Source organism: Polyodon spathula, chromosome 13, assembly GCF_017654505.1.
Source record: "Polyodon spathula isolate WHYD16114869_AA chromosome 13, ASM1765450v1, whole genome shotgun sequence".
Classification (NCBI taxonomy): Eukaryota; Metazoa; Chordata; class Actinopteri; order Acipenseriformes; family Polyodontidae; genus Polyodon; species Polyodon spathula.
This window is the reverse complement of record NC_054546.1, coordinates 34,284,700-34,310,575: the sequence shown is the minus strand read 5'-3', so window position 1 is coordinate 34,310,575 and position 25,876 is coordinate 34,284,700. Positions and strand designations below refer to the sequence as shown.

General features: G+C 38.6%; 2 protein-coding genes across 3 annotated transcripts in view; both read left to right on the top strand.

The window, feature by feature from the left end:
- The window catches only part of LOC121325729 (protein spire homolog 2-like), a 31,450-nt gene extending 13,995 nt beyond the window's left edge, over window positions 1-17,455 (top strand). Inside the window, exons 4-15 of one of the 2 annotated variants that reach the window (XM_041268630.1) lie at window positions 1,346-1,426; window positions 2,384-2,548; window positions 3,474-3,560; window positions 4,566-4,689; window positions 5,368-5,537; window positions 8,349-8,559; window positions 9,260-9,399; window positions 10,407-10,544; window positions 11,928-11,995; window positions 13,446-13,473; window positions 13,933-14,030; window positions 14,471-17,455. In XM_041268630.1, the coding sequence (XP_041124564.1) occupies window positions 1,346-1,426; window positions 2,384-2,548; window positions 3,474-3,560; window positions 4,566-4,689; window positions 5,368-5,537; window positions 8,349-8,559; window positions 9,260-9,399; window positions 10,407-10,544; window positions 11,928-11,995; window positions 13,446-13,473; window positions 13,933-14,030; window positions 14,471-14,684 (1,524 nt within the window). In that variant the 3' untranslated portion in view covers window positions 14,685-17,455. The remainder of the gene's footprint in view (window positions 1-1,345; window positions 1,427-2,383; window positions 2,549-3,473; window positions 3,561-4,565; window positions 4,690-5,367; window positions 5,538-8,348; window positions 8,560-9,259; window positions 9,400-10,406; window positions 10,545-11,927; window positions 11,996-13,445; window positions 13,474-13,932; window positions 14,031-14,470) is intronic. The other variant, XM_041268631.1, reaches the window with a different exon arrangement.
- A 655-nt stretch (window positions 17,456-18,110) lies between these two features.
- LOC121325628 (beta-2-syntrophin-like) overlaps window positions 18,111-25,876 on the top strand; it is a 60,339-nt gene continuing 52,573 nt past the window's right edge. Inside the window, exon 1 of the mRNA XM_041268443.1 lies at window positions 18,111-19,095. Within this exon, the coding sequence (XP_041124377.1) occupies window positions 18,321-19,095 (775 nt within the window). The 5' untranslated portion in view covers window positions 18,111-18,320. The remainder of the gene's footprint in view (window positions 19,096-25,876) is intronic.

Here is a 25,876-nt window from a genome sequence, read left to right as displayed (position 1 = left end):
TTCACTGGTGATGGCAGAATGCTAAACAGGAAAATAGGTATTTGTGTGCAATGCATTAGAGCAGATGCAAATTACAGGATTATTAGGTCATTTGTTCTTCCTTCAACTTTAGACATATAATTATAATAATAATAATAATAATAAATAAAAATAATAATAATAATATTATTATTATTATTATTATTATTATTATTATTATTATTATTATTATTATTATTATTATTATTATTATAATAATAAGTCACAATGGTGTCACATGTCCTTTAGGTTTGCTATACATGTGCAAAACCTTTCAGACAGGGAAGAGCTAGAGGGTGATAAAGAGCTCGCCTCTTCTAGTCTTCCTGCTTTACAAAGTATGAGGAAAGCCAAACCCAGTGTTTCATGATTTTTTTTACAAATACTTCAGTTGTGAAGAAATCTCATCAACACTTGTGATGACTTATTAGAAGAAGGTTGAATTTAAGCCGTAATCCCCCTGGTTTGTATATGACATGTCTACCAAGTGAGCAGGAGAAGCTGCATTGCCCGAGCTAGCAGAGGTATAATAATAGAGTGGCAGAAAATGTGATTATATTGACAACAACCTGGCCAACATTTCCATTAAGGCCTGTTCAGTCTTCCTACTGCACAGCACTGTGATTCACTTTGTTCTGCACCCAACAGCCTCCACACTTCAGCAGTAATGAAGGTGAAAAACCTGTTGCTAGGTTACACAGACCTTGTGCAGGTAGCAAATTTGATCCTAATACAGTCTAAATATTTTGCAATGCGGCAGTAGTAATTTTTAGCAATGTTAGCCTGATTCTTGTTGACATGGTCATTTTAGAGCTACCTTTTTGAGAAGTTACTAAAACAATCAGGTGCCTGCAATCTGAGCAATCTGGCTCCTGCTAGGTCTGCTCTGAACTGAGTTGTAATGTAATACTCTATCCACACTAACTCAACAATACATCCTCAACACACGTGGAAACTACAAGATTGCCATTCACTTCATTTAAAGCACGATGAGCTTCCATTACAAAGACAGTGTGAAAAATATATAAACATATATAGGATGTTCACCCAAAAATGGTACTTTTATCAAAATTAGTTTCATCTGGAATTTCCAAATATGCTCCTCTGTTTTAAAATATGTTTTATAATAAAACAAAAAAATCAATGTGCCTGTATGTTTAAAGGTTGCCAGTTTTTACAATGACTATATTAGACTTCATGTTCAAGTAATCTCCCCCCCCCCCCGCTATTGCTGGGAATACATAAAGATTTCAAACAGAATGGTCTGCTTTAATATATACTGTATGCACCAGAACAGTTGGGTAATGTGTGTGTGTAACGCTTTCAGATGCTGAGCAAGATCCGAGCGGAGGAGAAACCTGACACTGGATCCACAGCTGAGTTAGACAACCTCGGGCACACAGACTGGGTAAGAATAACTGGATGCAGGCTTAGGAATTGTTAATGCACTTGTAAGTGTTTCAACAGCATAGGCATTATCTTTAGGAATAAATCCAAACAACTTGGATTAGTTCATGTAGAACAGGGGTGTCCAATCACAGTCCCGCAAGGCCATTCCTCTCCAGGTTTAACAGGTACAATTATAGAATGAACTACTTCAGGGTCTGGGTGGAAGTTTAATTGGTTCAACTATTTTTTTTACACTGGAGATTTAACCATTTCCCATAATCCAGAGGGTGTGTCTTATACAAAGAGTAACTTTAGTCCTACATGAAGGCGTCCAATCTAACGCCTGAGACTCTTCTTCACTCTTCCCAGCAATATCTGATTTTATTTTAGCTCAATTATTCAATTATGGATTAGCAATCAATTCAGGGACTCTCAATTAATCACCTTACCTCAAGAAAAGGGCTCTAAACACTCTTGCTAAATCAAGTGCATGTCTGTAAAGGGAAATGCAGGTAGGACAACTAGTCCTAGACAAATGAAAAGAAGCAAATGACTCAAGAACAACACTAATTGTGCTTAAGAAATTCCCTGACTAAATGGTCTTGCATTCTGTCGTAATATCCAACTACATTTTGTGTGTTATTTTGTTAGTTTTAGATTTTGCACATGTGCATATTGTCTAGATTAACTAGATTGAACAACTTTTGTAGTACCAATACCAATACCAAGACAATGTACACTCCTGTTGAAATGTATTAAAACTTTTAGGAAGTGCAACTAAAATAATTTCATCACACAAGAGAATTCGTTGATAAGGCTGCATTCAGATGTATTGTATAATGTGCCGGTAACACCTCTGGAATACACCTTGTGAATTCAAACACACATATTGGGTTTCAGAGCTCCTAGGAGTCTTGGTCATGAAGCATGCTCTGACTAATTTTCAACACCTCTTTGCCCCTGTGCCCCCTGACAGACGCGGCTCTGGGTGCAGTTGATGCGAGACCTGCGGAATGGTGTCAAGCTGAAGAAGGTTCAGGACCAGAAGTTTGACCCGCTGCCTACCGAGTTTGAGCTCACCCCCTTCGAGATGCTCATGCAAGACATCCGCGCCCACAATTTCAAACTGCGCAAGGTCACGGTAAGACACTGCTCCACCCTCCCGTCTAGTGGAACAGCTCAGCAACCTGGGGCCAGAGTCAAGCTGCTTTAAGCGTTGCACTGCAAAATTGTGCTATTGAGTAAAATGCGTATAAACAAGCTCATGGTTTATTAATAACGACATTTGTAGGATATTAATTGTTTTATTGCACAATTAGGCTTCTAAGGAGTTCAGTTTCATATGGAGGTATACTGATGGTGTTAAAAAAGAAAACAATTATAATTAATGGAAAGTAACAGATTGTTTAGTCAGTTTGTTTATTAATCATTTTCAAGTGACAGTGTGTTGTAATCTCTTTTCAAGGCTACCCTTGTTAATTATAAAGTAAAATAGTCTTTTGTCAAAATACAAACCAGTATGATTTTTTTTTTTTAGTCCATGGGTATGTTTCAAGCAATGTTAGTTTGAATATTTGAACCAGCACTAATTAATCTGATTGACAAACATCTTAAACTCCATTGCAGTATATACAGCAGACATAGTGTCCAAGTGTACCCTGTAATTGAAGGATTATATTCATTTAGATTAATTTAGATAAAAAAGGATTCTACTGTAGATACACGTGCATATATTTACATAACATAATTGATTGGTGCCGAACTGCACTGTCAAATTTACATTGATTTTAAGCAGGCAACGCTTACAAATCTTGTCAGGTTCCACAATACACTAGACTGGAGGGTATCGCACCATTAATTTCAATAGGGATTTGTCTGGGACCTAAATATACCGAAATACACAGGCTTGTAGAGGGGCTGGATTAGACAGGTTTTACTGTGATCTCTTCATGCTTTACTTTTGAACACAATTAATCTACAGTCTGCACACTGTGTGGCTTGTGGCTGTCGTGTCAATGGCTTCATACCAGTTTATCAAACGCTCCTAATCGAAATGCTTTCCCTAGGTTGATGGTACCATCACAAAGCGGGTAAAGAAGGACGCTCACGAACTCATCCTGGATTTCATCAGATCTCGACCGCCATTAAAACCGGTGAGAGGACCGTGTATGTGACTTGAACCCATTTCATTAACCCTGTCTGGTATTATTTACTTCCTGCTGGTGACATATCTCTTTAGTAAGGTGATGATTCCATTTCCTTCACAAGCAGACAATAAAACAAAGATTAGACCATTTATATATATATATATATATATATATATATATATATATATATATATATATATATATATTTATATATATATACGTGTGTGTGTGTGTGTGTGTATGTGTGTATATATATATGTGTGTGTGTGTATATATATATATATATATAAAATGGTGTCTTTTTTGTTTGTGTGTGTGTGTGTGTGTGTGTGTGTGTGTGTATATATATATATATATATATATATATATATATATATATATATATATATATATATATATATTTTTTTCACTCTGTCCTCATATCTTAACTTTATGATTTTATAGCTTTGCTTGTCTTGCCTGGGTCTTTCACAGTGTGTTTGCATTTTGTTTTTTGGGTTTTTTTTCTCCCCTCTCTGCTTCTGTTTCCCTAGCATTCTGATTTCTTTGCTGTTTGTCGGGTGCTTGGCTAGCCTTCTAAGCCAAGTCATTGCCATCTTCTTTATAGGTAATGTTCTTTATTTTAATAGTTTTTTAATAGTACGATTTACATGTATGCCTATAAATCCAGGGCCAAAGCTGACTCGTATGAAAACGATTTCTCCTGCCACAGCACAGTGTTGAATTGGGACTCCATGTACATAAGGAACTATGAGATGTCTTGTTTCATGTAAAACATGAAGTGGTTAGGGCGTACTTCTATCAGACTTGTAGTAGGAGAAATGGGCTTCATATTGGTTTCAAAATAATAAGGGACTTGTTGTTCTGATTGGTTTATTGTACAATTAACGATGGCCATTATAGCTGTGACATTTCATACAGCTTTATAATTTAACCTTGTCGAGTCAGGCCAGTCAGTCAGGTGGCTGGCTGAACAAAAATAGCTAACCTATGTATATTGAATATTCTTAGGTGTCTGAAAGGAGACTTCGGCCACTGCCTGAGAAGGAGCACACCCTCCATGACAAAATCCTGGCAGGAATCAAGCAAGAGAGGAAGCTGCGACCAGTGGAGTCCCCCTGCCAGAACAGGAGAAGTACGCACTCTAACGAATCACTGGGTTCTTAATGTGTGTGTTCAGGTTTACACATGTATAGATACTATGTTTTGCATATGGAAAATTCCACAGTCAAAACGTTTAACATACATTTGTTACAGTTATAACAACTTTTATTCGCCATAGAAAGATCTTGAAGGTTAGGGTTAGGAAAGAGTGATCTTCTGGCCATGCCCATTAACCTCCAGCACGTTGTCCAATACAGCAACAGTAAGGGTATTGAGCTGCTGGGAAGCCTCACCTTTCTATACAACACTGACCATGTGATTTGATAGTTGGTGGAATCCATGTTTTGTTTCATTGGCAACCATTGAACTTAAATCTGCAGCGACAGTAGGCATTTGGGGGTGATGCCGAGATGTTGTGTGATACACACATTTATACTAAAACATTTTGCTTCCATCTCAAGAATATTGCTAGAATTCAGAACGACATATTGATTATTGCAATTCTGTTCTATTGGCAGCAAATAAAAAGATCTGTAAATCTGACTTTTTACTTAAAAGGCTCTTCTAGACCTGCTCCTTGGCTACATCTCTTGTACCACTATATATATATTCTACTGTTTCGCTTCGATTAATATACGACTGATCTTTTTGTCATCAACACTGCGGAGCTACTGTGTATAAAACTGTATTGTACTGTGTCTCTCCCTAGACTGTGGATCCCTGCCCTGCATTGTCCAGGCCTGCTCCAGTGATGTAACATCCACCTCTTGCATTGACCTCTCCATGCCAGAGGGTGCTGCCAGAGCCCCCCCACAACGCCCCCGGGTTCTGCTCAAGGCCCCGACCCTGGCTGAGATGGAGGAGTTGAATATTTCTGAGGTAAGAAGAGAAAGCAGGGCAACCCACTGTACAAATCGCGTTTAACTCGAGCTGTCCACAAGAATAACATCGTTACGAACAAGAGGAGATCATTAAGCCCATCAGTGCTCATCAGGGCGTATATTTATCATTCGTGCATGAATAAATGACTTGATTTGTTCGTACTCGATGTTTTTTGAATTGTCACATGCATAATAATTAAAACCTGATTTATCAATCATAAGGCACTCGTATGCATGTTTCTAAGAGGTGTTATTAAATCTCAATGTTACTAAAGGTGTTCGCACAAGGAAATTTGCATTTAAAATGCCCCTACGTAGCCAACCATGGTAAATCTAGCCGCCTGTCACTGCTCTGTTTTCTAGGTGAGTGTCCTCACTGCTGCCATTTTGCCCCAACATTTAGTAGACGAAGAAAGGCAGCAGATATAAATGGCACATTAATTGAATGTTTTCTGTCCACAAAATGTAATTAATTCACTCTTGGTGCTTTTTATTGTTACACGAGAACAGTCGCACCGATCGTATTCGGGAACCCAGCAATTGAATGAAAATCCATTTTTACTCCAGTCTGCTATTCTTCCTTGTAAGAAAATTCAATGTACCGAGAACAGTGTGAAGTGATCGAGTCCAAAACCCCAGACATCAGTTCTCCAAGAGGCTCGTGAAATGCCAGTTATGTCTCGGATTTGCCTTTTGGGCCAGTGGCTCAAAAGCCAATAGTAGACGGAATTTTAATATGTCCAGGATAGGACGTGTGCACTTGGTTGGTCTGAGCAACCTAGGACCGAACATCTCACACAATTCCATTAGGACTGCCTTTGGAAAAGTTATTTTATACTTGCTATGAATAAATCGTATCGATTCCGAAACTCTTGTCGAAAAGCAGCATTAGCAAGGTCTTCCACAAGTGTGAGATCAGCCATTTTCAAATTATGAACGTCTTCTGTAATTACCAGTGCACAACTGAAACAAAAACATGACCAATTGCTTATTAAGTAATAATCATGGTGGTGATAACCAACATTATATCATACTATGGCTGAAATATTTATAACAATATTAATAATCGCATATAACTGCAATCATTTATGAAATAATTATATGACACAAACATAGCAATTTCAGCAATTGAATTTATGCTCAATAACATAAACCTAACGAGAACGTTGTTATTTTACATATAGCACTGTTTGCAGATCTTTAGCCAGTTTTTAATAGGAGTTTGATCTTATCTTGCAGGACCATCATTCTAACACAAGGAAACGATCCAGAGTGTGCGTGAGTCTACAAACATTCTCACGCAGACCTCTGTGTTGATAAATCACATGGTTTCTGTTGGAATGTGCCTGCGCACAGTTTAGAAGGGAATACTTCGCGCACCAATGATAAATATAGGCCTGGGTTCCAAGTAGATGGTTAGTATCTCAGGCTTAATCAAAACTTATCAAGTTTGGCACTAAAAAGATCACAATGAGCCTCAACAACATGGCAAGGTAACCCACTTGAGTAAGAGAATAGTCTTCTATCCTCTGTCCTAAATTTGAACACATTTTATTTAAAGATATATTGTTCAACAGTGTATCTTTTGAGATATTTTTTGTTGCTATTATTGCTTGCATCTTAAAACCATGAATAATGAATTTTTGCAGCGGCATGGTGGAACATGCAGGTTGTTATGGTGACCCGTTCTACAGACTGCAGCTGGCTATTTCAAAGCGGAGGTCGTTTTTAATTAGATTTTGGCAAAAGCACAGCTAATTTTAAATAAGTGTCAGCACTCCTGACTGAAATGAATTAGCAAGATGACAGCCGAGCAGCACTGCCATTTCAAAACCTTATTGTGGATCTGTAGATCTGAGGTTCCACCCAGCGTGGTGTGAAAGTAATTCTGTTATGCCTGGATTGTAGGAGTGTCACCTTTGCTCAGTTTACATGGAGACAATGGGATAGCTTTTTATTTTATTTTGTTTTTATAAAAATGAGAGTATATAAAATTAATTGTAGCTAACAAAATAATTCCATAAATCTTCCCCATGTTCCACGTACATTAACTACATAGATTTCAGATGTGTAGTTTTGAAAGAAACACGTGTCATAGCAAACTAGTATTTTTATTTTAAAACATGGTGGATTTTAAATAAAGTTTTCAGTTTGCCATCCAGGAAGTCTGTTACTGCTTTACTTCCTTGGGCAGGGTCTGCACGGTCAAGGTATGTTACTGGCTGAAAGAATGGGACTAGCATTATCACTGCTACCTTTTTTCTTGTGGTGAGCGTCTTTTCAGTTATATATAGCTGGCATTTATTTTCATCAGTTTTACAGTAAATAAGAATCAACCTTACTTGCCACAAGAAAAGTGGATGCCAAAATGTCAATCTGTTTTACTTACTACTTCACGTAAGAACTGAACCGTTGCTCCCAGCAATCTTGCTGCAGTCCAAATACTTGACCTGTAGCACAGGAAGTGGCTAGTTACCAGGAAGCACAATGTTGTGTAATATTCTGTGAAACATCTACATATGTTATACATGCATTAAAAAAATAACCTGCAAATAACCACAAGACGTGCATCAGCATGATCAGGGATACAGTGATTAGAGAGAAAACATTTTTTGTTACAATAAGTGTGTGTTTTTTGAATGGGAATGGGAATTAGCTCTGGAATACAATACTGCCAGTGATTCTAACGTGTGGTTCTCACTGTCTCCATCCTCTAACATATTAATTTTTTTTCCCCATCCTTGCTGGAGTGGCAATGAGCAGCCGCATTGCTCTGAGGTGTGTTTTCATTTCCTTCGTTGCGTTCCAGGAAGAAGAGTCTCCGAACGGGGAGATGAGGAGGGTAGAGAGTTCGCCGGTGCCTCTGCAGCGCGACCACTCCTTCTCTGAGCGAGACCTGGCCCAGCTGCAGAGCGAGATGGCACAGTCACAGTCTGCATCGGCACACCTGGCTGGGAGAGTGGAGCGGACGCGCTCTGGCAGCGTGGGCCTCTCAACCAGGGATGCAATTCACTACAGAGGTCAGTCTGTGCTCCTCACTGCTTCTAGCTGCTGCTTTCCTCCATAGAGCTGGAGCAGCTACCAGATATAAATGCTTCAGCTCAAAGCACAGACCTCTTTATTTGATTGTATTTGATGCAAATAAGTCAACCCCCAAGATCTTGCACTGTTTTGTCATTAAAATAGTCAACCAGAGCTAATTTTTTTAAAATGTTGATTGCATTGCAAATTCATATGTACTGTAGGTCTTGCATTTTATGGCTTGAAAGCTACACATCATGCAAACAGGGGTTTGGAAGCAATATGAAGACATCTGTTTCAAATTTCTTCTGTTATTTGCATCACCTTTGTTATCCAGGTTGGAATATGATATATAATAGTCTATTTGGTGACAAGGGCTAGTATAATTTGGCTTAAGGAGAAAACAGGATATCAGAGGTTCCAAAAGCAGGCTTGAGATTGGAGTTAATGAGGGAAAAACACCCAGTAACTATGGTGATGTAGTTGAATGCTCAAGTAACAAAGGGATCTGTAGAAATAAAAGGTCTGAAATTTTCTTTCCATAATTCAAATTATTGTTTCACTTTCAGTTAATACTGGTATGCCACTGTTCATGCATACCGAGCACATATTTGTTGCTTCACTTCTGCCAAATGAACTTTCCTGTTCCACTCAGTCAGCATTTCTAAGGGAGCGGCTGTGTGTTTTGTGTGTTCACAGCTTCTTTCCCTGCTCGTGGTCTGGCAGCCAAGGGATCAGCGGCATTCTCCCCTGGGAGAAGCTCCCTTAGCTCAGTGAAGGAGAGGTCAGAGAGAGAATGCAGTTCTTTGTCCAAACACAGCTCCATGAACCAGTGGATGGTGGGTAATGTTTTTGTGTTCCATCATTGACCTTTCCAGTTCTGGTCACCACAGTACCAAAGGAACAGAGTTCAAGAAAGAACAACCAGACCAATCCCAGGGCTTAAAGGACTGAGCTACATAGGCTAAACAAATGGTGAATCTATTTAGCCTGGAACAAAGAGGAGTTAAGGAGGAGAGCATTATCTGAAGTCTTTAAAATATTAATGAGTTGACATAGTTAACCCTAACCAATACTTTAAGTGAGTTACAGAAACCAGGACCAGAGGACACAGTTGAAAATTAAGTGGAGGTAGACAGAGGGAAGGAGACATTTCACACAGTGGTGAGGATATGGAATGGGCTACCTAGTCATGTTGAGGCAGAATCATTTAGATCCTTTGACCCAATTTGACCCAAGTTTTGAGATCAGTTAGCTTACTGGACAAGCTTGGATGGGTCTAATGTGTGGAGTATCAGAATCTGGAGGCAAAACCTCATTGTCTTTTGCTTGGGCATGAGACTGTACAATTGTACATATATATTTTCAGCACCCTGTGACGTTTCACACCATATTTCCTGCTAACTTCAGTCAATTATCTCAACGTGCAATGTACATGTGTTGAAGCCACTTAATTGCCATTCTCAGATGAGTTTTTCAAAATGTGACCACACACAGTGTAATAAAGGTATTTGAGTTTCCTGATGATTTTTGATTTAAAAAGACCAATAACTAATCTGATCAAGCCATCTGTCATTAATTAAATTAAAAGTAATTAAATGACAAAGCACTTTGGGATCTGGTCAGAGGTATTATTGGATCAATTTGATAGTAAGTAGAACATAGTAACTTTGTAGACCAGGAGAAGAGTTTGATTCTGGTGGTTTCGCATTGGAGCAGGTTTTTGGGTTTAGGACAGCAGTATTTGGATCATAAGATAGACCCCTTGAGTGTTGTCTGGGCACCTGCCTTCAAGAAGTAGAGATTCTTCCCCGAGTTCTGATTCAAAGCTGTTTTCTCTTTCCAGGAGGAGTTCAGCCATCCTGTGGAGAGTCTTGCTTTGACCATAGAGGAGGTGATCAACGTGCGTAAGGTGTTGGTGAAAGCTGAAATGGAAAAATTCCTTCAGGACAGGGAGCTGTGCAATAACCTGAAGAAGGGGAAGGTGAACAAACAGGCTGCTGTATACTGACACATTAGGGCCCCCTGACCTACACACTCCATTGTCAGAATATGCCATTATTAGTGTGTTGTCCTCCAGAGTTTGTCATAACATGATTTATTCAATGCCCTGTATTGCTTAAATGAAATATAGTAAAATGGATTCGATAAGATCAAATCAACTACAGTAAAACCTGTCTAATCCATACCCTCTAAATTTGTTAATTATTTTCTTTAAGAATACAAAAGACTCACATATCCCGCTGGTGCCATTCTGAATAGTACAGCTGTTGAATAGCAAATAAAATGTTTAAACATCCACACAAGGAGCTATCTCCTTGAAAGAAAATGTGTGCTTATCAAAAAAGTGTTTAACAAAACAATCACAAAAAGAGCTACAGTAAGTATAACATTCAAAATCACTAGGCAAACTGTTTCAAACATTTTGAAAGTAAAAGATGTCTAGTTAAACGCAAAACATCGAAAACCTGTATAAGTATTGAAACTGTTAGCAGTGAATCGCTATCAGTGCCAAAAAGGTGTTCTTTTAAGTGAAGTTCCTTTAGGCAGAGCAAACAATGGGAAAATTGTTTCACCACAAGGTTGTTCGCTAAGGAGGTGATGCTATATGTGGTGACTACTGCATTACAGTAACTGTAATTCAGCACACTGCCTAATCCTGTCCAAGATGGATTATACAGGTTTTACTGTAATTTCAGTAATAGTGGCATGTATTCAAAATGTTACATTAGTCTAGTAGCCAGATTTATAAAGTAGGTACTTGACTGAACATGGTAAGCCTCCTGTTGCTAGGTTGGTTTGCACGGTGTTCTCTCTGCCTAAACTTCACTTAGAATGTGTGTTAGCTAAAATGCATCAGAAGGCCCACACTTTTATAAAGCCATGAACATGTTTAAGATCTGAATCTAAGAAGCGGGCAATGTGCCTGACTTGCATACCATGGAAGCAAGTTTGATTGAAATGTCAGGTGGGATAATTAGCTGATTTGGCACAATCGCCTTCATGGGATTTTCTTCAAATTTGTGCTAAGATCAGTGAAACTTCATGTTCATGCATGGCAGAGCTCAACATAGATTAGAAGCATTTGCTTATTTGACAGTTGAGGGTCACGCATCTTAACAAACTAACCTTGTGCTGAGATGTGATGCTTTGTATTACATTGCCAATTTGTGTTGGATTGTACATTAGGCACCTTTCTTTCATTGTAGGTGATTTTGTCCAAGGTGTAATCTGCTGTGTACCAGAGGTACCGAAGATATACATGTTGAATAAAGCTTTGACCTTTTTGACTTTTATACTGTACAGATAACCTCACACAGTGTTTGCCCTCCGGTAGCATTTTAACTCTCACTTTTGAAACACACAGGTTTGTTGCTGCTGTCGAGTGAAGTTCCCATTATTTTCATGGCCGTCGAGTTGCCTCTTCTGCAAAAGGTTTGTACCTGTTAAAATGTTTTCATCATAGCAGTTATAATTACTTTATTTTCTGCGAGTGTATTAAAGTAATGCAAGTGTGTTATGACAACATACATACATACATACTTGGTTCTGTAGAAAATGAATCTGCAACATGTACATAGGACAGACAAGTAACTATGTGAAACCCTCATCATACCAAACTCGTGGCGAGTGAAAAATGATACAAGATATACATAGCAATGGGAACACACACACTGGCTGTGAGCCAAAGTGAGCAAGCCGATTTGAAAATGGTTGGGCTTTATTTCAATTTTCTTTCACTCACTTGCTCCAGCCTCTTTGGCGCATTCAGGAACAAGGAGTATTGGTGGAAACAGCAATTCATTGTGTCACATTTGGTGCGACTCTTGGGCAAGGGAAATGTGCATGCCACACGTTATACCGAGTTTCATTAACATTGGATAAGGAGTTCCCCAGATGCATGTAAAAACAGAAGGCAGACAGGCGCCTCCAGTTTGATACATGCAGTAACGCAGTAACAATAAAGAATGTCTCTTGTGTTTGCCGTGCATAAGGGTGTTCTGCCACCTGCACCACATCCCTTGGCAGAGATAGCTAGAACAAGCCTGAAGAGGGTGTGGCTGCTTTCTCATTGCCCTACTTGGAATGCAGTCTGTATGTTGCTTATATTATTTTAGATGCTTGAGTTTGTCAATCTGGCGCCTGTCTGTCAGTTTATACACCTTTCACGCTTCCCTTTTTACCTGTAGTTGGAGAACCGTTTGTTATACTCGATACACTTAGCACAAGTTAACAGAACATATGACGTGGAAAACTACTTTTGGATTAATTTAGACCTTGCTGGTTTGTTAATGAAGACTATGAGGAGGATACTGGGCTTCTAAACGGGCCAACAAAACAGAAAGTTTGTTTCTAAGCAACAAAAAGGTAGCACTATTTTCATGAGATTACATTGCTTATAAATTTACGAAAAGTATTTTTTAGAAAGTAGTTTCTAATATTCCATACCCAGGGAATACTCCAAATGTTTGGAGTGGAGAGTCTTTTGTTTTAAAATTGTTGAATAGCAGTGTACTGGAAGAGAGTTTTAATCTGGGCAGCTATTGCAGCTACTGTAATCTAAGGAATAGAAAAGTACTATACAGTACTAATTCATTGTGCAACACACTGTTGATGGCCTTGGATTGTCCTTAATGTGGGACAACACTGCCCTCTAGTGTCAAGACTTGTGTATTATTCCATTTACAATTTTCAGCAGCGTGGCCTAGTCTGTGGTGTATTCGATTAGTTTACATGTGTATTTCCCTGATTTGAAGATCATGTAAAGTATTACTCAAAAGCAACTGCTCTTTCAAGCAATTGGAAAACCACATGGGGCAGCATTTGCAAAACCCTTGTACCCCTGTCGCCAACACACCTCTATGACTGTTTTCTTTTCCTACAGAAATGTGTGTGGATCCTGCAGTGTAAAGGTAAGAACTTCAGTTTATCAAGGGAGTGGGGCACAATTACCCATTTTTAGATCATATATATTCTGTGTGGGCATCATTTATTTTGCATAAAAATAGCCTTGATATTTAATTCAAATCATGTTACAACTATCAAGTAAAATCTACTGTATAAAATTCCATTTGTATACACTGGGATATGGATTAGGAATTCATGGGAGGTTGAGCCAGAGTTTAAACAAAATATGAACAAAAAAGATACAAATACATTTGTTTGATGTGTTGAATACGGTTTGGTGGAGGTCTTTTTAAAGGAGTGGTGTGGTAATATTCACTTAGAAATGTTTATTATGAATTATCCCCCCTGTATTTTTCTTGTTCTATTCTAGAACCCACATGTAGATGATTGTGTAATGTATTTGTAATAAGCACCCATCGGTAGTGTTACTGTAGTGATTTTGGTGGGGTTTTTTTGCTCTGTAGATGAAGATCCCTTCAAAGAAGCTGGCACACATACCTGTTTATGCTGTGGGTTTTGAGAGCACTGGAGGCCGCCACTCCAAGAAGCATGAGGTCTATCAGTAAGCCATTTAGTTCACCCTACTTTGGGATGCACAACCTGAGAGAGTGCTATCTAATCTGGTATTGCATTCAGTTGGACTGTAGTTGCCTAAAAAAAAATCCATTATTCCTGCACACGCTATGTAAAGCCAACCTCAATCCAGCTGTCAAATAACGGATCCTCATTTTGAACAGTTTTAGAAAAACTGTTTTTTTTTAAAAAGTGAAAACCTACTATTCACTAAACGGTCTTCATAATTCTCAGTAGAAGCCAAATTGCAAGCAGAAGATTTACGGTAGGGAGGGGGCATTTATGTTCTGGTTTACCATTGACATTAAAGTATGTGGTTTTGCCAGTCATTGGTGTAACATTGTACAGAGTATTGATCCACTGAGCGTGGCTAGATGGTTGACCATGGAAGGATAAACTTGTAATTGCTGCTGTTTTCCCACATCCCAGGTCTCTAAGGAGTCTGAGCTGTTGGTCTGTTGAAGAGGAGTTCCCTCATTTCTATGCCAACGGCTGCAGTCTGAAGGACATCTGCGCTGAGTGCACCAAGTTTGTCGGTGATGTCATCACCTCGAGCCGGAAGAGTTTGGACATTCTGAACAACACACCCAGAAAAGCCCAATCCCAGCGTGTCCCTCCTGGGAGGTCTGCAAAGTATAAATAAACTCCTTTTCCACTCGGGACTTCATTCAGCCATCTCTGAACTGAAAAAGCATTGTGTTCCTTTACCGGCATGTTCCAAATAATGCAGTATTGCCTGTGATAGTTTCTCCTTGCGGTTCTCTCCTGAAGCGCATTCCTCAGCACCTTGCCTGAAAGAACAGCTCTACAGCCAGCCAGGTATGGCCTTGCAAACCCATGGAGTGTGTTGCCATGGGCTTAGCAAATCACAAAATCATTATAAAGGTATTTAATGAATGTGATTATGATCTGAAAAAGGCCTTCTGTATTACAGTGGACAGAGCAACGTTCTGCCTTACCTGAACAAGTGCAACTTGGATTAAAAAAAGGGAACAAGCAAGGAGTGATTCACAAAAGGTGTTGGGATGGTAAAATAAGGACCTATATCTGCTCTGGCTTGCCCTGCAGCATGGGATTATGAAACGTGAAAAAGACACTAACCTTTCTATATTGTCCACTCTGAGACCTAGTGAAATATTCTTTATAGCTTTAAAGCTTTATAGTTCATCAGCACTTCCATCATAACCACTATGGATGCGACTGGAGATGTACAGTAATTCCTGATCAAAGATTTGTATGTATATAAAAAACAACACACGTGTATTGCTGCTGCAGAATGAAAGAAAATGCATCTCTAAAGTGTAAAGCAGAGAAATACTGTTGGTTGTATTTATGTGTACATATGAGGATCACCATTATTTTTTAAATCCCTCAGTAAACAAAAATGATGTACAGTATTTGCGTTGGAATTCAGCGGTCATATATTGAGACACGTTATTCAGCTAGTAGCTGGTGTTTAATTGATAGCATGGGAATTTATTGTAGCTCAACAGGATAGTTACACAGGAATGGTTGCATTTCCAAGCATTGGGTTCTGTGGTTGCAGAATTACAACAAGACTACTAGAGCATGAAGAAGCTAGAAATGGGTTTTCATAATGGCAATAATAACCTAGACCTACAGAAGTACGGTCTTGCGTTATGATTGCTTCCCAAGTTATTTAAAAAAAGAAAGTTAGCTTGTTTTTGTGTCCTGCTGCTCTGGTAGATGTGACGTTATCATGTTCTTGTTTTTTTTACTTGGTTTGTGTTTGTCATGTTACCCTGCGTTTGTTCTCATGAGAAAAGATTGTATGCTAGAATTGTGATGATAGGGAAAGCTACCTGGCTTTGACTCTCCAGTTAGCTGTATTAAAATGGTGCCAACATCAACAGAATAAAATGAAGCTGTAATAAAACTGTGCTGTAGTGTGTTCTGCGGAATACATGCTGTCAATTGCTATGGCACGCAAACATTTAAACAGTTTATTTATTATCCAGCTCAGGGTAATACGTAGTAATGGTTATTGGGACTATCTTATTGTGACGGAGGTGCCTCTCTGTATATGAGTTACATTTCTATATGTATAACACAAGTTATTCCACACACTGTAAATCACTCACTTTGTGCTTTTGACATTGATACCAACCTCATTTGCATACCTTATGACATATAGCTCTTCCACAGTGCTTCCCAATTTAAACTATTCCATTGTCATTTCTTATACAATATTCTGTACATAGTGTTGATGTACATCATAGTCATCAGCATTTTTCTGAGGGTAATATATTGAGCTTGCAGCTGTTGTGGGGGATGTTTTATGCTGTTTTTTGCATTATTGTAACTTACAGTGGCCACTGATCGTTCATGTCGAGTATTGACTAGGGTTGACTTTTCAACACCTTTTTGAAGATTTTAAAAACTTCAACCTCCCCCTCTAATCCTTCTTTGTTCTAGGCTAAATAGATTGTTCCCTCGTTCGATCTCCAGACTGTTGTTTAGTATTGCCCTATCAAGATCCTTCTATTTTGTTAACCTCTCAGCTTTTGATCTAAGTTATTTGAAAGTGGGGGAAATAAAATCCCTTTCTTTTCTGTTTTGAGATCTGATCTTTGATTTGTGCAACAGGATGGCAGACCAGGGACTACATTGAAACTGAGAGATTTGCAGCCATCTCTCAAATCTAAATCAGTATAATAACTGCAGTGATTTTGAAAGTTTGTATCATTCTGACAACTGTGCTGTGGATTCGGGTTAGAGCTGAGACCAAGCTGAGAACTGATTAATCTTAAGTGATGCATTTTAGCTTAAAAGAGAAGGAAGTTTATAACAAGTTACATTGGTGTTGGGTGTTGGGATTGCCATTATAAATCATGGCACTGGAAATGCATTTAAAGTAATAACCCAGGCTTAAAAATAGTTTATTTTCAAAGGGTTTCCTTCATTATTTTATAAAAGAAGAATCATGTTAGTATTACAGGCATCAGATGTGGACATTCATGCAGTGGTCCGTCTGGTCTGAGGGTCGTGAGGACATTCCTAATTAACGTGCATGATTTGTGAGTTCAGTTCAATACCTACAGGCCCATGGATTACTAAGCAAAGTGATCCTGTGGTGTAGTGTACCATGAAGAGGCTTATTTTTTAAATTGCCATCCGGGGAGCTATTCTGTTTTAGAAATACCATGGATGCCTTTTCCCAAAGGAGAGGCAATCTTAGCTAATGGTCTAGTGTCCCTTTGTGGACCTTAAAATTGTGTCAAATTAGAGAACTGGAATGTTGTATTGCCATGCTCCTGGCTATTCCATTGACTAGAATTAGATTTCAACCCTATTCAAACTAACATAATAGGCAAATAATTTGTTTTCAGTATATTGATATTGGCTCTGGTATTGGTTTTAATAAACTGTACTGTATTGCTTCTTTTAGCAGTATTAATTTGGTCTTCATTTTCAAATTGAAATCACCTTCCATTATACTGTATCTTCCTTATCATTTTACCTATTGTGTGCTTTGGTATTAATTCGCACTGTGGGTGGCTACTCAAACTCTAGTTTTCATTCAGATTTTGTTCAGCATTTAGATATATTCTACTGTATATTCGCTGGGAACACAATTATACAGTGTAGGTCTCGTCAACGGTTTTATCCCCACAAAACCACAAGAGGGCACCCCTTGTCTAACTACGCTATTACACAATTGCAGAAATATTCATCAGAAGCATTTCTTCGTCGTCGTCGTCGTCCCCCGAACCAAAAGAAAAAAAAAAAACCTTCTTAAATGACACAGTCTGACTTAAACAGAAAAAGTACTTCAACTGAACAAGACTGAGCTATTACTCGATAATACATACCCCCCCCCACCCCCCCCCCCGGATATATACTGATTGTGATAAACAATCCCTTCCCTGCCATTGAAACTTTGTGTCACCGTATCGGTCCGAACCGTATGACATGTAAGCGCTATTATATATATATATATATATATATATATATATATATCTATATATTATATATCTATCTCCAGATAGAGGTCTGTGAACAGGGTTTTTAGATGTTGGATACACCTATGAACGTACTCCTACTAATGCATAATACGTCGACGGCACAGCGATTGGTTCCCCATCCACCCTGCCCCTAAGTTTTTCTCTCATTGCTGCTCCTTTTATGAACACATTTCTAATACTGGTTTCCTTTGCATACAGCTTTCAGTTTAGCTTAAAGGTGTGTGGGTGTGTCGCTTTAACCAAGTGCTTTAAAAAAATAATAATTATGACTACAGTTTAAATTACAAAATAACATGGCTGTTTGGACACGGGCTGATAAGAATGGACTTCTGGAACTTTTGCTCCGGGACCGCTGGATTCGAGTATTGGCAGAACTCACCCGGGAAACACTCACCCTCACAGCTGATGCTGAACCAGGGCATGCAGGTGATATGGAATATAATATTAGCCATCCGCCAGGGGCGTGGAATGGGGTGACAAACGGAACCGAACCAGGGACCGCAGCAGGCAACTCAAACCGATCCTACAACCAGCATCTGAATCACAGTGCGCTTAGGCGAACTGGGAGCCCTGGCAGTGGTGGGTCAAACCGAGGTCAAACTGATACCAGCTCCGGGCTCAACAGCCCTGGTTCGGGTCGGGTACCCCATGACAACGGGACGGTTTCTGACTTCGGTAGCCCTGGCTCCAGTTATGGTAGCCCTGGCTCTAGTTTTAGTAGCGCAGGACCGGTGAGGTCTGGGGAAACTAATATTGCTTTAGAAAGCGGTAGTTCTGAGATGGTAAGAAAAGTTCGAGTATTGAAACAGGAGTCTGGTGGGCTTGGTATCAGTATCAAAGGAGGACAGGAGAACCGTATGCCTATCCTGATTTCCAAGATTTTCCCAGGACTCGCCGCGGACCACAGTCGGGCTCTTCGGGTCGGTGATGCCATTCTATCTGTCAACGGCAACGACCTCCGTGAAGCAACTCACGTTCTATCTGTCAACGGCAACGACCTCCGTGAAGCAACTCACGATCAGGCGGTCCAGGCACTGAAAAAGGCCGGTAAAGAGGTTACACTCGAAGGTGAGTCAATGCAGCATATTCTGAGGATTCATCCAGGCCTGGTGATTAAAATAGTTTTGCAGAAAAGTGCTACTCCGTACGGTAGCCTACTAAATATAAAGGAACAAAAAAAAAAAAAAAAAAAACAACAACAACGTATATGATAAAGAAAAAAGTTATTTGATCACAATAGTTGCAACAGTGCTGTCAAAAGTTATGTTACATCATCAAAGTCTACCAAGAAAATCTAAAATATTGACAAAGTAACTTAGGATACACGTATCAATGTACGTTGTACTACTGTTTGGCATTTTAAATTGGTTTATTTTAAACTCCGTTAGAGTAGTCTACGTATCGTAGTTATTTATTTATTTATTTAAAATATTAATTCATCTGCTCGTGCTATGTAAATGTGCAACATATTCCAGTTGCCCATGTGCAGTTTTTTATGTAGATGTACCATGCTAAATATACAGGACTGATATCGTTTGTTCATGTTTATCAAATGTGGTGTATATCTGACAGACACAGATTTTTACTTTTTGTATTTTTCTTGTTTTGTTTTGATTTCATTTTATCGTCTCGCGATTTCCTAGAAATGAAGATGACCTTAAAAAAAAAAAAAAAAAAAAAAAAAAAAAAAAAAAGTCAAGAGCTTCTTTCAAGTTGTCTAATTCATGGTGCCAATGCAAAAACATAGGCGATTTGCTTCAGCTCTTACACACGGTATTTATTTTAGGGCATGATGAAAACAGTTTAACGTCTTTGCTGCTGCTTCTCGTGCTTCACATCTGCCTCGCATTTATTAGTTCGTGGCTGTCGGGTGCCCAGAGTGCGCGGGTTTTACTTTAAAGCAGTGCGTTTTACAAGATGCACAGGAGTCTCAATTTCACATACATTTTGAGAGAAGTAAATACCGTAGCTGATTAGAGGCTACGGTTTCTTTGATACTAGCATCACATCACATACTTTGGATAACTACTGACAATCTAGCCAGTGATGTTGGTTCAAAACCGGTTTTGTTTTAAATATTTAAAAAAGGCATTCAAACTAGCGTTGTAATATGTAAAGGCAAATCTTATAAAACTAATTAACAAAACAAATTAATAAAATTACCCTCTAAGAACTATAAAATATCAATATTTTCTCCAGCCCTGGTGGCGTTTCTTGCTGGCAGTAGAATCTCTACTGGTTAAAAAAAATAATAAAATAAATAGTTAGTCACTCTAATGTGTAAAATGCAAACACTATTAGATCATATCATTATACACCTATCTGGTTTCAGGTGTGAAATGCATATTCCTCACTGTAATCTGTGTAATCTGTCGCTCACAGTCTTCTCCAGGAATTTCTCAGTTGTTTGTCTTTTTTTACAACAGGCTGTCAGAATCTTCTGTGAAATGTCCATATGCTAGAAAATGGTAGAAGCTGTGCTTAACTAGGGGCTGATTGAAGCAGTCCTTATGTGAGGAACTGTTTCTTCATCTACTTTATATATATATATAATTACAGTGCCTATAGAAAGTCTACACCCCCTTCCAAAATGTTCACCTTTTGTTGCCTTATAGCCTGGAATTAAAATGCATTAAAATAGTTTTTTGTTTTTCATTTATCAACACATCCAACCCCACAACTTCCAAGTGAAAAAAATATTCTAGAAATTTGTGTCCACCCTCTTGTAATAGCAATCCTAAATTAGCTCAGGTGTAACCAATCACCTTCAAAATCACACACCAAGTTAAGTGGCCTCCACCAATGTTAAATTGTAGTGATTAACATGATTTCAGGATAAATTCACAAGTTTCTGTAGGTCTCTGCTGGGTAGTGCATTTCAAAGCAAAGACTCAACCATGAGCACCAAGGCGCTTTCAAAAGAACTCAGGGACAAAGTTGTTGAAAGGCACAGATCAGGGGATGGGTATAAAAAAAATATCAAAAGCCTTTAATATCCCTTGGAGCACAGTCAAAACGATTATTAAGAAATGGAAGGTCTATGGCACCACCAAGACCCTGCCTAGATCAGGCTGTCCTTCCAAACTGGATGACCGAGCAAGAAGGAGACTGGTCAGAGAGGCTACCAAGAGGCCAGTGGTAACTTTGCAAGAGCTACAGGTTGTTATGGCTACGACTGGTCAACATGTGCATGTGATAACAATATCCCAGGCACTCCACAAATCTGGCCTGTATGGTAGGGCGGCAAGAAGGAAGCCATTACTCAAGAAAGCCCACCTTGAATCTCGTTTTAAATATGCAAAAAAAACACTCTGGATATTCTGTAGCCATGTGGCAAAAAGTTTTGTGGTCTGACGAAACTAAAATGGAACTTTTTGGCCTAAATGCAAAGCGTTATGTTTGACACAAACCCAACACACCTCATCACCCAAAGAACACCATCCCTACTGTGAAGCATGGTGGTGGCAGCATCATGTTATGAGGATGTTTCTCATCGGCAGGGACTGGGGCACTTGTCAGGATAGAAGGGAAAATTAATGGAGCAAAGTACAGAGAAGTGCTTGAGAAATACCTGCTGCCCTCTGCAAGAAGGCTGAAACTGGGATGGAAGTTCACCTTTCAGCATGACAACGACCCAAAGCACAGCCAAAGCTACACTGGAGTGGCTAAGGAACAGAAAGTTAAATGTCCTTGAGTGACCCAGTCAGAGCCCGGACCTAAATCCATTGGAAATTTTTGGCATGACTTGAATATTGTTGTCCATCAACGCTCCCCAAGGAACTTGACAGAGCTTGAACAGTTTTGTAAAGAAGAATGGTCAAATATTGCCAAATCTAGGTATGCAAAGTTGGTAGAGACCTATCCCAACAGACTGAAAGCTGTAATTGCTGCCGAAGGTGTTTCCACCAAGTATTAACTCAGGGAGGTGGACACTTATCCAATTATGATCTTTCAGTTTTGTATTTTTAATATGTAATTTTTATCTCAATAAAAACTTTCCCCCTTAACAGTGTGGAGTATGGTGTGTAGATAAGGGGGAAAAAATCCTCATTTAAATGCATGAAACTGAGGCACTGACACAACAAAATGTGAAAAAAGTTCAAGGGGGTGTAGACTTTCTATAGGCACTGTGTGTGTGTGTGTGTGTGTGTGTGTGTATGTATGTAATATATATATATATATATGTGTGTGTGTGTGTGTGTATATATATATATAATTTTTGCAGTGGGTTTCCCAGTAGGTCATGCAGCGAGACTATGTGAATGTAACTGTAGTTAGAAGTTGGCACTGGTACCTGTCTGTTTTTAAATTATTCGACACAACCCAGGTCAAGTTGGGGTATCTATTTATTAATTTGAGAAAATATTCTGTTGATTATTTATTTTTCTCAGTAATTTGTTCGTATACCACAAGCCTTTAGGAGGCACTAGGACCCAGTGAAAAGGCTAGCCTGCCTGCCTTGGTTGGTGTGCAATGCATTATGGGGTGCTCTAAAGGTTCAAACAAAAATAGAGAGCGCCTGGTACTGTTTTAAGTGCCAGACTAGTCATGCTAAAGATTATATAAAGACAGAAAGACACATTTTATATTCTAGTATTATCACAGTATAGTTTTCTGATTGGTCCTGCAGTGCATGATTTGCATGCCCTGGCTGCACTCCACTGGTAAATATACATATGCAGGACTAGTCCTGTCTGAACTGAAGAAAGAAACATTATGACAGGTTCCCAAGGGTCACGTCCTAGTTACACGCCTGTCTAGAAAATAAGTGATCAATTATTTCGTCACGCCCGTACCACAACTTATTACCAGAGTCACTGGGGATTGTTCTTTAATGGCACCAGACGGTTGCCCAGTAATACGTCTGTCCTTTCCTTCACATTCGCATTCTTAAATACTGTATATCTAACAACGTTCGGAAATAACTTGATTTTAATGTCCTCAGCAAGCATCACAGATTTGACAGTACCCAGTGCACAATTCAGAGCTTTTTTGTTGTTATCATTTCATTCTTATGCAACAATAATGAACTTTGGTTATATAATGAAAACTTGACAGGCTAGAGTAATGTGGCAGACCTCATAGTGATAGTTTGTTCGTTAATTTCCATTGTCTGGGGCATTGTCTGTGTGGAGCTTGCTGTATTTGGTGACTAGTAGTTGCATGAGCAGTGAAGAACAATGCAGCCTCTGCCATTTCAGGAATTCTTTACCCATTAAATAAAGAGCTGAAATTCCTCCTTTTTAGTACACTACACTAATACTGCAATTTTAAATTGCTGTCATAAAACACCCGCCTAAGGGGAGCTTATAGGAAATCCCTCACTTAATTTGGTAGGCATATTGTGGTCACTTGATTTTTCTGTTTTTTTCTAGTTATTAGAAACTTTGAAATTCTGTTTTTTTCCTAGTTATTAGAAACTTTGAAATTCTTAAAGCTTTGTCAGTTGAGCCCCGTATTTCATTATATTCTGACTAAATATCCCTAATACTTTGTATTCTGTATTGTTCATTGAGTCAGATTCATCACGAAAGAGGGTTGCCAGTAGTACTGTAGGCTGTATCCATGCCTAGCTACTTTGTTATATACAGCAGCTCTTGAGAGGTTCTCTGGGCATTGAAGACTCTGTTTGTCAATATAAGTCTTTACAACATGTCATTTTATTAACACATGCATGTTTTTTTTTAAATTAACTATTAAGGTTTTGCTGCTAGGGACAACATACTGTGCACCTCTGTAACAGTGTACTTCAATCAAGTGCAGTTCCTCATTGTTGGAGCCATTATTATTATTATTATTATTATATTATTATTATTATTATTATTATTATTATTAAGCAGATTCTTTTATCCAAAGCAACTTATGGAAATTAAACAAAATATAAAAGTATATAAGTTAAATAAAAGTTGAATAAGTAGGTTTTCAGAAGGCAGCGGAAAGCAGTAAAAGACTGAACAGGATAACCGGTAGCTGGTTACACCACAATGGAAGAGTCAACTAACTAACTAATAAAATAGCACAACACATAACTAACTAATAAAATAATAGAAATACACAACTAATAACACAACACATAACAACACAGAAACACCCCCAGACAGCCCCTGATGTTCTTACACGATTGCCGCACACGCTGCCGCTCACACCGGCAGGATGAATCCTTAGCAATCCTTCATCAGAGGCAGCAGAAACGGGTGTGTGATGGACGCAGGTGAAAACAACAAAGCCCAGTGATGCGCTATGATGCGCAGAGAACACTTGAGAATAATTTTGTTATTGTTTGAATGATAATTGAAAAGAAACAAAACAAAACAAAATAATAAAAAACACCTGTTACTACAGTCCAAAAAAAAACCCTGTGTCATATGAGGGCAAAAATAGTATTTGTGTGAAACGGATCTCCTTTTTTTGTAACAGGAGGTTTTGATGTGATTTATCTTACTTAAATACATGTCACAGGCATCAGAAAAGGGTGCATGGCCGTTACAGTACATGCATAATCCCATGAGACACACAAGCACATTTTCTGGGCACTTTTAGTCATTTAAGGGGAATTGGCTTACAGAAGACATTACAGTTTCACTGGCTAACAAAGAATGCAATGTAATGGAAATTGAAGCCTTAACGCAATGCCTTTGTACCACTGTTTTAGCTGTACTCTTGCAATAACTACTAATTTTAACTAAACTAATTTTCCAAATTTCAGTGTCAAATCTGGTATAAAGATATAATAGGTTTGGTACTAGTATAGACATTTATTAAAAATAAACTTTTGGAAGTCAAGGTGTTAAACATATGGGCCCGTTGCAGCTTCCCTTTTGTCAGTGTCCCTTTGAACCGCAGAAGAGGGATCATAGCGAATCAGCAGACAGAGGCCTGGGCTCTTGAAACTGGTGGTTCAGCATTGTTGCATCATAACACTGCTGCAACTGAGCAAAAACACATAACCAAACACAGTCTCCTGAGAGATGTGCTGAACATAAAACAAGTAATGACAGATTAAACATGTAAGTCAGCTGTAAATTCAAAGTTGGAGCCATCAGTATGATGATAAAGTTAATAACATCAATAGCATGTACAAAACAGTATACACTTCACTGCACACTTCTACAGACATGACATGACAAAAATAAGAATGAGGTAAAGATGTACGAACATACATCAACCCCTCTGTATACTCAGAATCTGATATTGTCAATAACTTAAGATAAATAATGTAAATACCAAGTTTAATGACAATTGGATAAGCAGGTCTCCAAATATATGAACGATTTTGATATCATACCCAGGGATTTGGGGGGGGTGTAGCAATGCCTGTACACTTCAAAATGGGGGTAATGAGGATGACGATGACACACATGACTGGTAAATGTGTAATTACTTTTGACTGTCACCAGCATTGCAAAAATATAGTTGGTCATAAATGGTAGTACTACTCCATGTAGATAGATTTCTTTCTCAAATCTGTTATTTATGTTGAAATAGGGGATTCAAGGATGCTGAGATATTTATTGTATTGGGTGAAGTCAATGGGCAACAAGTAACCCTCGGCCCCCCGTCTTTAAGATTATTAGGGCTTTATTAACAAAATGTAAATATCTTTGTATCCAAGAATACTGACCATGGATATTCACATAACTAATTTTTGTAAAGACGTTTTTCCTTTTGGATATATTAAACTCACATTCATAAAATGTTTTTTTAATGATCGAAATGGACTTTAAAATAACTGCATTCTATTTGTCCTACGAATCTTTATTTCTGTGCTTTTTTCTAAAATGAAAAATACCAACAACAATCATATAACTAATAAGAGAAACACATAAGACTACAGTTCTGAAATGTCTGA